General features: G+C 47.0%; 1 protein-coding gene across 2 annotated transcripts in view; it reads right to left on the minus strand.

Moving 5' to 3' along the window:
- The window catches only part of SdhA (succinate dehydrogenase, subunit A (flavoprotein)), a 51,280-nt gene that overhangs the window by 501 nt on the left and 38,068 nt on the right, over positions 1-12,711 (minus strand). For both annotated transcript variants that reach the window (XM_084602531.1, XM_084602530.1), the window contains 3 exons: positions 2,821-2,919; positions 646-789; positions 24-137 (listed from right to left, as the gene is read on the minus strand). In XM_084602531.1, the coding sequence (XP_084458657.1) occupies positions 24-137; positions 646-789; positions 2,821-2,919 (357 nt within the window). The remainder of the gene's footprint in view (positions 1-23; positions 138-645; positions 790-2,820; positions 2,920-12,711) is intronic.

Raw genomic sequence — 12,711 nt, forward strand, 5'->3', positions numbered from 1 at the left:
AGGATGGCAAAGCCACCACTCACCTTCCCTGTTGCAACGTCCATGTCCGAGAGGGTGTGCTTCCTCCAGTGCTTCTCAATGGGCACCTTCTGCTGGCCTTCCAGGGGCTTGGCATAGTTGTACTCGTCAATGCGATCCTGCAAAAGCCCAGTGTCCATTAGTGCAAGCCTGGTGGCCAGTCCTGTGTATCGTAGTGCACAGCAGCAACACTATTGCTTAATTTATACCTTCTACATTTCAAATGCACAAAACAAATTCATATTGAAAAAGTGCAGCACAGAGGTGTGGTGCCACAATCTGTATCTTTCTAGAAGCTTGGATGTATTACCATCCTGGATTTGTCAGTTGGAAGCTGTAACATCATAGACCAACCCTCTTCCCTTTGGAGGCGTGTTCACTTGGCACTAGCGCCACACACTCGGCTTGTGATAGGAGTGGAGGCATCTTTTCAAAGGACACCCCTACGCTTGCAATTCTTTGCTTGAACTTTGCAGAAGTTCTTCTGTTCTCTCGTCGTATCCATTAAGGGGTGTCAAGTTTATGGGGCACGTGCCGCTATGCCACCAACGGGCATTCTCTCCACTTTCAGTGGCAAGCCACGGCTGTTGCGTGTCTGTGTCGTCCTCTTCCACAAATTCCCCTCACCTTGAAGTCCTCACGGGCGTGTGCTCCCCGGCTCTCCTTGCGTGCCTCGGCCGCGTAGATGGCCTGGCGGGCGCACAGCAGCAGGTTCTGCAGCTCCAGGCCCTCCACCAGGTCTGTGTTCCACACCATGCCCCGGTCACTCATCTGCCAACAAGCACAAAACAACGTTGAGTTCCAATGATTATGAGAGCCAAGCAAGTCCTTGTGATCAGCGTTGTACATTTCTCTGAAAAGAAAGCTCCAGTAAGTGTCCACCAGAGTTTCCCAGCCAGCCAGTGTCTTGCTTACCAAATCCCCCCCCCCCCCCCCCCCCCCCCCCCTGCCCAGCTGCAAGAAAATAATAAGGTTGTGTAGCAAAAAAAAGATCGGAAACTTGAAGAGCCAACTTCGGGTTTCCTCAAACATTTTGAGATCACAATACCATCAAATTCCTTTGTATCCCCCTCAGCCACAACAAACCATTCTTCACTAGAGTAAGTATAGAATAATTTTAATAAGTAAGAACAGCAAACAAAAAAAATTTTCTCTGTGGCCAGAGACAATGCTTAACTGCATTAAAAGAAAAAAAAAAAAAAAAAAAGACCTTCCCCATGAAAGCAATTAGCTCTGTAATATGAAATAAAAGGGAGATGCTTTAACTCTGTGTCCGAAACCATTCAGCACTGCAGTGAAGTTCGGAGATACCTTGCCATTATCGGAGACACCTTGGTAAAATATGAGATGTTCTTCACTTAAATGTGCTTGTTTTTTTCAAAACAGCCTGTTGTGTTGGATTACGGTTCATGCCCATTTTAGAGAACACTCTAAAAAAAGCAATGCTTCCTTCGCATTGACAATTAAGTACTTTCAGTTAATGCTATGTTATTACACTTTGTCACATCAGATTTGTATTAGCAGTGTTCACAGTGTATTGTTGGAAATTTTAAGTACAATGAAAACACCTCCTTGAATATCTAGCACTGCTGTTTGCACTTATTAAATGCCCATTCAGTGGAATGGGCGTTTGATAAATATAAACAGCAGTGCTTTTCATACACCGAACAGCACACTGTGGCCCCTGCAAGCGACATTCTCTGACAGTGATCTCGCGACTGCGTTGGCTGTTGTACAACGGTGTGACGAAGAGAATGTGGCGTGAGCCCGAGGGCAGCCTTCGGTGTGTCTGCCGCTGCCGCAAAGCACAGTGCTGGTCTTCGCCTTGTGCGCTTTGCTGCCTACCAAGATGTGGCAGAAACCAACAATGCCTTAACTTTAACGAGAGGTTATTATATATGCAACATGTCAATGAGTTACGCTAGGCACTTACTAGCTACAAAGCAGACTGGGCTTCTGTTATCTAGCTATTTTCTAAACGATTTTGTGTCTGAATGCCTCAATCAATGCATTTGCACACCACTACTGGTGCAAACTGTAGTGGTGTGCAAATAACCCATAACCCATAACCCGTGCTATGGTCTTTCCAGTTGTGATGTATGGATGCGAGAGTTGGACTGTGAAAAAGGCTGACCGCCGAAGAATTGACGCGTTTGAATTGTGGTGCTGGCGAAGACTCTTAAGAGTTCCTTGGACTGCCAGAAGATCAAATCAGTCGATATTGTCGACCATAAACCCTGACTGCTCATTGGAGGGTCAAATTCTAAAGTTAAAGCTCAGCTACTTTGGTCATCTGATGAGAAGAGAGGAGTCGCTGGAGAAAGATTTGATGTTGGGAAAGGTTGAGGGTCGCCGGAGAAGGGGTAGGCAGCGAACGCGATGGTTAGATGGCATTCTCGAGGCATTGCAGATGAAGCTATGTGATGTTAAGAAGATAGTGAGCGACCGGAAAGCGTGGCGTGACATGGTCCATAGGGTCACGAAGAGTCGGACACGACTGAACGCCTGAACTGAACTGAACTGGTGAAAGCCTTTAGTGGCTATGTGCACTTATGAGGCACTGGCTGCACTTGTGGAGTGGCAAGTGTATGACTGACAGATGCTGCCATCTGTTGCTTGCACAGCGGTCTGACCATGTGAAAAAGGCAGTTGCATGGCTGGCTTCCAAGCATGTGAGGATGGTACCGTATTAGCAGAAGCCATCGCGTCATACTTGGAGTGACTGCTTCATAGCCACATAGAGGTCCCTGGCAGTGAATACAAGGCAACAGCATGCATGGGGCACTAGGGAGGCTGGCTGACCTTGATGTCCTTCAGCTCATTGTAGACTCCATCCATCTTGCGGCAACCCTCCTGCAGGCTCTCGCCAGTCCTGAACACAGCTGCATGCTGCTGCATTGTCTGCACAGGGAAAAAAGGGAGTCGTTCAAGCATCACAGAAACGTGCTGCCTGCCCAGCGGGTCAGGAGACCAGCTATCGAAAATTGTACTGACATCCAGAGATGCCCCACACTGCAGTGGTAGACAACTCAGAGCCAAAGACATGCACAAGTTTCTTCCAGGGGCCGTATCCAAGCTGCCCAAGCCATCAACCCATCACTCTGTTGTTCAACAAATTGCCGTCAATGGCTTGTTGCGGCAACACAGCTGACCCAGTCAGCACCACGATACCAGCCTGCCGACCCCTGGGCAACAACTTTTCTCGGCAATAGAGCCGAAAATCTGGTAATAGTACTACCGACCACAATTTTTTATTTCAGCCCATCGTCTATTCATCAAGGTTGACTGAGAAACAGGAGAGCAGCAGCAGGGTGTGGCCCTTGTTTTCTTTTCGCTGCCATAGGAAGCAGGCCATACATGTGTGCGAATGGTAGAGATTGCGCAACTCTGCTTATGATCGCCTTCTTGCTATGACCTTTGGTCTAAATTCAGAGTTCGAGAGTCATTTTCGAAGTGTCATTTTTGCCGTTTTCACCCTCCTCCGATTTGTGGCAACAAAACTGACATCCAGTTCCAGTGTTTCCATGAATCAAACGACCCAAGGTGAGGGTAAAAATAGCACTTCTCAAAAAATTACAAACTTGAGATGTGGGCCCTGCTCCAGTGAGCGAGACATGCTCACTACTATTTTTTTTCTTCATTAATAGGTTTGTGCACTAGAAAGATCACTACTTGGAAGCGCCAGTGTTATTTAACCTCTTTTGCATGTCATAAGTACCAGAAATATTTCCAATAAATGTGAAATGAAGCTTCTTCTTGTGAACGGCGCACAACCTTGGGTGGCGGAGTCACATACGGTGTCGTACAAGGATCCGTGTTGGGGCCAGTGCTATTTTTTTTTTTACGTTAATGACGTTACTGATGGAATTGAATCCCATATGAGGCTGTTTGCAGATGATTGTGTGCTCTACAGGATAATCAATTCCAAAATAGGCGCCTATAGAATTCAACGGAATCTGGACAAAATGTTGTCATGGTGCACAAAACGGCATATGAAACTAAATCAGAACAACACAGTATATATGATGTACAAACAAAAAAAGAAGCTCTCACTTTCGATCCTACACCTTGTAATTTTTTGCTGTGCCGTTTATTTGAGTACAAGTATCTAGGTGCATATTTAACCCCCGAGTTAAATTGGCATTGCCATGTCAACTATACGATAGCCAAGGCGGGTCAGGTCGCGCATTCCGCTTTCTTTGCCGCAACACACGAAAATTTCCCATTGGCCTGCCTGGATTTGCTTTACATAAGACCAATGTGAGATCCATCCTAGAATATGCATGCACTATTTGGGATCTGCTCACTCTACAAAATAAACAAAAATTGGAGCGTATACAAAACTTGGCTGCACGCTTTGTCACTGGAAATTACAGACAGCAGTTTAGCGCTACACGAACGCAAAAATTAGATTGGGAGCTTCTTGATGGTAAAAGGCAAAAATTACGGCTAAAATTATTTCATAGTACAGTCGAACCCGGATAATTAAAATTTTGGTTATATCGAACTCACCGAATATCCCCTTCAAAACCTCATGTAAAAGTATAGAAAAGCTGCGTTGTATATCGAACTCAATTTCCAAGTCGTTTGATATATCGAACTCTGCACCACGCACTAGAAGGTATGCTCCCCCAAAGATGATCGCATCCCATTTGCTGTGTGACGTTTTCAAGCCATGCACGGAAGGAATGAGAGCTAAAAGTTCGGAGAAACAGTTTGCAAGCCATTTGCGCGAAGGAACGAGAGCGAACCAGTTTGGCAATGGACCCTACGGAGCAGAAAACAGATGTAGCCAATGCAGCCGTGGTGTTCGAGAGAGGGAAAACAACGCGATAGAGTGAAGCACAAGGGTGTGCCCATTATTCTGGCAAGCTCTCTCCCCTCCCTCTCTCTCTCTTTCCCGATCACACATTAAGCATGCGACGACAAGCCAGCTTATTAGCCCATGGCAGACAGTGTATCAGACACTTTCTCCAGTGTGTGTTGTGAACCCTCTGTGCGTGGCGGGTGATGAAGAATGCACGCTTTGTGTTGTCGTGCTGAGCGCACAATGTAGCGTGGTGGCTGCGGACGTTACAATGCGGCAGATTTTTCTTTTTCTTTCTTTTCTGTAAGTCTTCCCTCCTTGTCATTGTGCTTAATGTGCGGCATAGCGTAAGCTAAACTACGACGACTGCGGACGTTAAGAAGCTGTATGTATATATATATATATATACAGTCGACTTCCATTAATACGAAGTTCGCGGGGCTTCTGCTTACTGAAACGTGAAGCAGAAAGCATGTTTTGCTGGCTGTAAATGTGTTTAAATGCTTCAGCTGCACTACTTTCTGCAGCAAAAAACCGCTCCACAATAGCGAGGCCGGCAGCTGCATCGGCAGCCCTCGGTAGCGGCTCGTCTTTGATGTCGTCGTCCACATCACTCTCGGCAAGAGGTTCGCTGGGCCGAACAATCTGAAGAAGTTCGCCATCCGTAAGCGCGCCACAAGTATCAACTTCGTTGCCCATGGCGACAAACTCTTCAAAACGAACATCACCCAGAGCAGTGCCAAAGTCTGTGATGTCGAGCTCGCCTGTTTGTGCTTCCTCCGAAGTAGGAGAAGCATCCTCCGGAGCTGGTGTCACAAAGCCGCAAACCCTGAAGCAGTTGGCAATTGTCTCCATTTTGACACGATCCCACGCTCATGCTAGCATGTGGATGGCACTGAGTAGACTCGCCTCATACTGTGAAGAGTTGTCCATTTACAAAATCATGCACTCAAGCACGTGTCTCCTGTAGAGGATCTTCACATTTTTATTATCCCCTGGTCCATGGGCTGTAGGACAGATGTGGTATTTGCAGGAAAGAATGCAAGGCGGATAGCAGTTAACGCCGGCACAGTGATGTGCGCACTACATTGGTCCACGAGAAAAAGCACTTTCTGGTTGGACAACGCCAATTTTCGATTCAGCTTCAACAGCCAATCTTTAAAAATTTCAGACGTCATCCATGTCTTCCTGTTTGCCGCATAGTCAACGGGAAGTGTCTTTATGCCTTTAAAGTATCTAGGCTTGGCCGCTTTATCGACCACAAGTGGACGAAATCGTTCTGTGCCAGTCATGTTGGCTGCGAGCAGAACAGACACCCTCTCCTTGCTTCGCTTGCCCCCGGCACAGTCGTCTTTAAAAGTCAATGCCTTCGCGGGGAGAAGCCGATAAAAAGTACAGTTTCATCGACGTTGAAAATATCTTTCGGTTCGTACTCAGCCAAGTACTCTGGAAGCTTTTCATTCTTCCACGTCGAGCATGTTTGTGCGTTCACGAATGCCTTCTCTACGCACACACTCTTGAACACCAAATCATGACGATCTTTAAAGCGTGTGAGCCACCCATCTGAAGAAGCGAAGTCTTCAATCTTTAACATTGCTGCAAGTGATTGGGCTTTCACCGCAACAACCTCACCGCTGACAGAAGTTTGTTGTTGCGCGCTTCTCTAATCCATGTCCGCAGGGCCTTCTCTAGCTCTGGATAGATGCCCGTGCGCATCCGCTTCCTAGACATCTTGAATGTGTCCTGCTCAAAAGCAGCTAATTAGAAAGGGTATTGCTTAATGCCATACTTCCGAGCAATGTCCTGCTTGGCGGTGCCCCCCTTTTCTATTTCTCTCAAAATCTCAACTTTCGTCGCGAAGTCAAGCGTGCGGTAACTTCCACGCGCTGCCATGACTGGTGCCACAACCGTTGCGTGCGAAGTCCAAATTCCACTCGAAGCATGAAACCACTCGCGGAACGAAGCAGGATGGCGGCGTTCACAAGCAAACGAGCCAACTGATGCCGCCAGTGGGGTGACACACGCCGCCACGATCAATCTAAAAGCGTTGGCCCGCCCAGCTGGCCACGCCACCACGTTGTCGCTGCCATCGTATCTCACCACTTCGAGCTGAAAGGCGCTGCGAGCGCTTACGACAGCATCGATGTATCTTGCCGTCGAGCAGTTTCAAGAAAGCGGTGCTACCTCGTAGCCACGATGGTATCTGAAATGGCGGTCGTCATGATTCTAGATTGAAAAATAAACTTCTAATTATATGTTACTAGCTTTTTGTCATAGCGGCGTGTGCCGCAGGTGTACACGGACTGCCAAGCAACCAAGAAATCCCCTTTATTTCAGCATGCAGTCACTTATATACACAGAGCAACACTGGTGCCTCTGGCGGCCGGTGATCACAAACTCGAACCAAAACCAAATACAGTTGAACCTCGATATAACGAAGTAGTATGTTTCGGGGAAAAACTTTGTTATATCGCGCACTTCGTTGCATCGAGGTTTTTGTCTTTCAGTGCCACCAATGAAATTGTGCATTCAAACAACATTCGCTATTCTATTTATTCCGTTCACGTGCGTTCGTGATATTACAACCGATTTTAGAAGTAACGACAAGCAAATAGAGCGGCAATAGTAGGTCAGTCAAGCTTCGTTGCCTCGAAATCGCAAATCTCAAAATATTGCTTCAGTTGAAATTTTCTGTAGAGCCGAGCTGCTCCCCGCGATGCCGTGCATTTTGTTACCCATTACCTTAGAGTGTTTTCTCAACGAATTGCGGGCATCTTTCAATCTTGACTGAGAGATGGAGACAAATGCCGCCATTGAAAAATTAAAGCGAGCTTCGCGTGTTGCTGCGAAGACATGTCACGAAGCGTGCGGTATCACCGAAACGAAACCGAGCGGCGCGGAAATCCATTAATGGCGTCAAGCAACACTGCGATAAATCACGCGCTCTCGCGGGGGCTGATGGGAATGAGACGTGGAAGTAGGAGGCCCCGCAAAGTAGCACAGGTGGTTTGGCTGGCGTTGTGCAGCGCATGTGGTGCGGGGCGTGATTTACTGACTGTCAACTGTAACTTCACAGGACAGGGCGTAGCAGAGGGCTCCGAAAATTACGACCACATGGGGTTTAACCTACGTTACGTCACGTAATACACGGGCGCCTTGCATTTCGCCTCCATCGAAACGCGGCCGCCGCGTCTAGATCAGCTGTACAGCGCCGTAGAGCCACCGCGACCGGGCGAGATTGACGCGAGTTCAAAAACCAAGAATCTTTATTGTCAAATCTTTTCAAAAGGCAACTGACTTCATGACTGCATCAAATCACTTCACGAAGTCAGTTATTTTTGCCTGACGTTTGCTCATGAGCGTCGGCGTAATGAGGCGTTCATAGGTGGCTACCGCTACCAATGCTTGTTCGTGCTCTTGCGCGCCGGCATGCCTCCACAAAATGTCTATGGCATTGAGCACTGCTGTTGCTGTAGGCGCCTGCGTTGCCTCCTCAGTGCCTTGGTCGATGTCAGCACCGTCCTCTACGTTTTTTTCTTGAACGCTTTCGATTATTGCGGTGTCGTCCAGTTCTTCTGTTGTGACAGCATTTTCATCACTAGTGATGAAGTCTGTAAGGCTTACGTCCTCGGGAATGCCGCCTTTGTCGCTCAGCTGCTGCCACACATCAGCGAAATCTGACTGTGCAGGCGTCTCTCCTTCACTCGCTTCATCGTTGTCTGCCGCATCCAAAGAGTCGCACACAGCTTTTATGCCAGCCTTTCTAAAGCAGTTTACTATAGCTTCTTTGCTCGTAGACTGCCAGGACGCAGATAGCATTTCAATGCCCATAAACACGTCAATCTTGGTGTCCCGTTTAAAGTGCATGTTGAGCAAAATTCTCTCGACCATGCGCTTCTTGTAAGCACACTTTACGCTGTTCATTACACCTTGATCCAATGGCTGGATTAGAGATGTGCAACTTGCGAGAAAAAATTCCAAGTCGACGTTTGACAGCTCCACGTCAACATGATGCGCTGAACAGTTGTCCAGGAGAAGGCAGATTTTTCTCTTCTGCTGGCCCATTTCCTCATCCAGCTCTTTAAGCCGGTCGCTGAACAGGGCTCGTGTCATCCATGCCTTTGTGTTGCTGACATACTTGACGGGCATCACCCTTCCAGCGAAACAATGTGGTCTTCCACTAACTCCGATAACTAGCGGCTTGCGTTTATCCGTTCCGTCCATGTTCGCACGTAGCAACACAGTCAGGCGTTGCTTGCTCTGTTTGCCGCCATGGCAACGTTCATTTTTCAGAGCCAGGGTCCTCTTCGGCAAAAAGCGATAGGATAAAGCCGTTTCGTCGGCGTTATAAATGTCCGCGATGTCATAGTGGGCGAGAATGTCTGAAACGCGGTCAAGAAGCCAATCAGCAGCTCCAATGGCATTCGCCTCCGCACTTTCACCGCTGAATGCTTTGCCAACGATATTGTGGCGCTCTTTGAAACGTTGTAGCCACCCACTGCTAGCCTTAAATTCGTCGCACCCAAGCACACTTGCAAAGTCCAGGGCTTTCTGCTGAAGTATGGCGCCACTCAGAGGCATGTTCTTAGCGCGCATTTCCATGAACCACGTGAATGTGGCCTTCTCCACGTCGCCATATGTAGCCGCTTTCAGCCTCTTCCTTTTCACACTCAGGCCGCTGTCGCTGACAGCGCACATTATGCTGTCCTTCGCCTTTAAAATGGTTGAAAGGGTACTCAGCGATATATCGTACCTGTCCGCCACTTTCTTTTTCTTCTCGCCGGCGGCTACTTCCTTGATCATTTTAACTTTAAGATCAAGAGAAAGCACTTTCCTCTTCCGGGGCGCACCACTCATTGTTGCACAAAAGAGCACCACGATCAAAGAAGTAAATGACTGCCGCAGCGTGCCTTCCCGTGCCAACGACGAGACGCTTTAGGCTTGGATTGACAAGGTTGCTCAAGACGTGGAAACGTCAGAGGGGGCACGGTTTACACGTCTGTGCGCCCGGGGCGCTGCAGTGGGGAATTCTCCTCTACAAACACGTTTTTACAAAATAAAATTTGAATTTACTTTACAAAGTGGCAGAGGTTTTCCAAAATAGTTTTCCTTTGCTCGCGAAAACTTCATTACATCGAAACTCCGGTGCGAAACCACTTCCTTAAATCGAGGGAAAAAACACATGCATTTCAATGGAAGCAAGAAACTGAAACAAAAAAAGTTTGTTGCATCGTGAACTTCGTTCTATCGAGGTTCGTTATATCGATGTTCAACTGTATACAACACTTTTCAACTTCGAATTATTGAGTGATATTTTTATTGGATTGAATACAAAACAGCCGGTACAATCACATCACTTTTAACCCTTTCACTGCCGGGTTTTTTTCTCGTCGCTGCACTCCCCCTGCCGGTTTTTTTTTCATGTTAGTTTCGTGAAAATTTTGTTAGTAACGCACTGCGATGCTCTGCAGGACATGTAAACACTTTTATTCAAAATAACCTTATAAATATTGCACTGAATACAAAAAGATGACAAATAATTAACAAAACAATTATTTCCTAATTAGGATGTCCAAGTGTTTAGAAAACTTTTTTGGTGTGGTACTCTTCAAAACAAGGCACCACACAAAGGGGCACCTCGCAGCTAGCACATACATAACGAGACTCCCTTCATTGCTTTGGACGATGCTGCGTGTTAGCGCAGACACGGCACACTCGTGTTGGGTTCTGCTTCGCAGTAGTAGGTGGTATCAGAGACAGGAAGTGGCATGCTGTCAGCCGTGTTGGATCTTCACCCTTCGATGGGCGTCCTCCCTTTGGCTTCGAGTTTCCGTCGTGGTACTTCTCGATTAGCTGGCGAACTAGTTCAAGTCGAAATTCTACCATGCTTCTTTTTTTGTCAGACGCTGTCATTTGAAGTATATTGCTGTTGAGGATGGTGATGTCCAAGAGGTGAAAGAAGTACTTTTTGTACCACTTCATGCTCTTCCTGTCACTGTACCAGCCACAGTCACAGCCATGTCGACCTTGTCCACAGCACCCATGCACAAGTTGTACTTAGAGATGCACAGGGGAATCTTTTTGCTCTCGCTCTTTTTTCTGTTCACCTTTGCGGACTCTACCATGCTCCCCTTGTGCTTTGTTGTCAGCATTTGCACTTCGCGTTTGTCCTTCCAGCGGACGAAGAGAAGCTGATCAGTACACAACTCGCTGGTTTCCCCTTTCTCCAGTCTTTTCTCTTCGCGTGGGATACCCTTCCTGTTCTTCCGTACTGTACCGCAAGCATTGGTCTTTTTTTGCAGAAGGTAGGTGAACAGGGCGGGACTGGTGTACCAATTGTCAACCCAGAGGACGTGGCCCTTGCCCAGGTACTTGTCCAATAAAGCAAGAACGACTGCTGCTCCATATCCCATCCCAGACTCGTTGATCTCAGTTGAGGATCTGGTGTACAGCACAATGTCCAACACCATGCTCGTCTTCACATCGCAGAGAACAAATGACTTCAGGCCGAACCTGCTTCGTTTAGATGGCATATATTGTTTGAAAGCCAATCGCCCTTTGAAAAGCAGCAGGCTTTCATCAATACAAAGATCCTGGAATGGCGATAGCGCCCCTTGAAAGTTTTCCCGAAGTGTCAAGAAAATCGAGCGCACTTTGTGCAGCCTGTTACCATGAATCTGATCTTCATTATTAGAGAAATGTAGAAACCTCAAAATGAGGAGGAAGCGATTGCGACTCATCAGCTTGGAGAATGCAGGCATACTCAAGAAGGGATCCGTGGACCAATACTCGGCAATGCTGCCTTTCTTTCCATGCGCCATGAGCATTACAACAGCAAGGAATACATATAACTCACGTGGCGTCACGTCTTTCCACTGGTGTATGCGGGATCCGGGCGCTAAAGTTAGCGCGGCGTATACTTGGCGCTGGAAAATGTTTGTTTGCTCCACAATTGCTTCCACAATATCCGGTGTAAACAAACTTTCGAAAACTTCGAGCTCACTGGAAGACGCTGTAATGTTATTGGAGATTCCGGAATAAGATAGGTTGAAAGCATGCTCCTGAGGTTTGAACTCTTTCTTCTTCCAGCAGAGATCTCGCTCATCAGATTTGCTTTTCTTACGCTTATTTTTCGGAGGCAGGGGCTCTTCATCACTTTCATCACTCGACAAGGCACTTAGGTGGGCTGCCTCCTCGTTGTCGCTATCATCGGAGTCCGAATTCATAAGCAATTCCTGAATTTCTTCGTCTGTCAAACCGCGGACGGACGCGGAACGCTGCCTCGCCATGGCTGTTCTGCAGAGGCCAACACCAAGAGACGCATCTAAACAAATGACCCCCATCTGTTGCTTAAAATTTACACTACATGTTTTATAAATTTATGTTTCTTCTCCATAGATGGCGTGACATGTTTGCATTGTTTTTTTTTTACACGAGTATAATTGGGAGCGGCAGGGAGCGAGTTAAGAAGTCAAAATGAGTATACTCGGGAGAAGCAGGGAGTGTGCATGTGTGGACACGAGTTATCTCGGGAGTGGCAGTGAAAGGGTTAATTAACCGAAAATGCCAATTAAGCAACTTCAAATAATCGGGAGTGGACTGTATGTATGTATAGTCGAACCTCATTATAACGAACACAGATATAGCGAACTAAATATGAACTTTGGTAGGCCACGCTTTATTTTTACGACATTTATTCTTCTATAACGAAACCGAAAACGTGAGATCCGCCGCGATATCGGCTGTAACGAAGAAATATTTGGTCTACTCAAGGCTCAAAACTCGAAATGTAGCACAAAAGAAGCAAAATAAATACTGAAAGTCAATTCCCAACTGCACTTTTCTTTTTTATTTAACGTTTGAAAAAGTTGTAGAAAGTTCAGCAG

This window comes from Amblyomma maculatum, chromosome 4, assembly GCF_055883805.1.
Source record: "Amblyomma maculatum isolate TAMU_Amacu chromosome 4, ASM5588380v1, whole genome shotgun sequence".
Lineage (NCBI taxonomy): Eukaryota > Metazoa > Arthropoda > Arachnida > Ixodida > Ixodidae > Amblyomma > Amblyomma maculatum.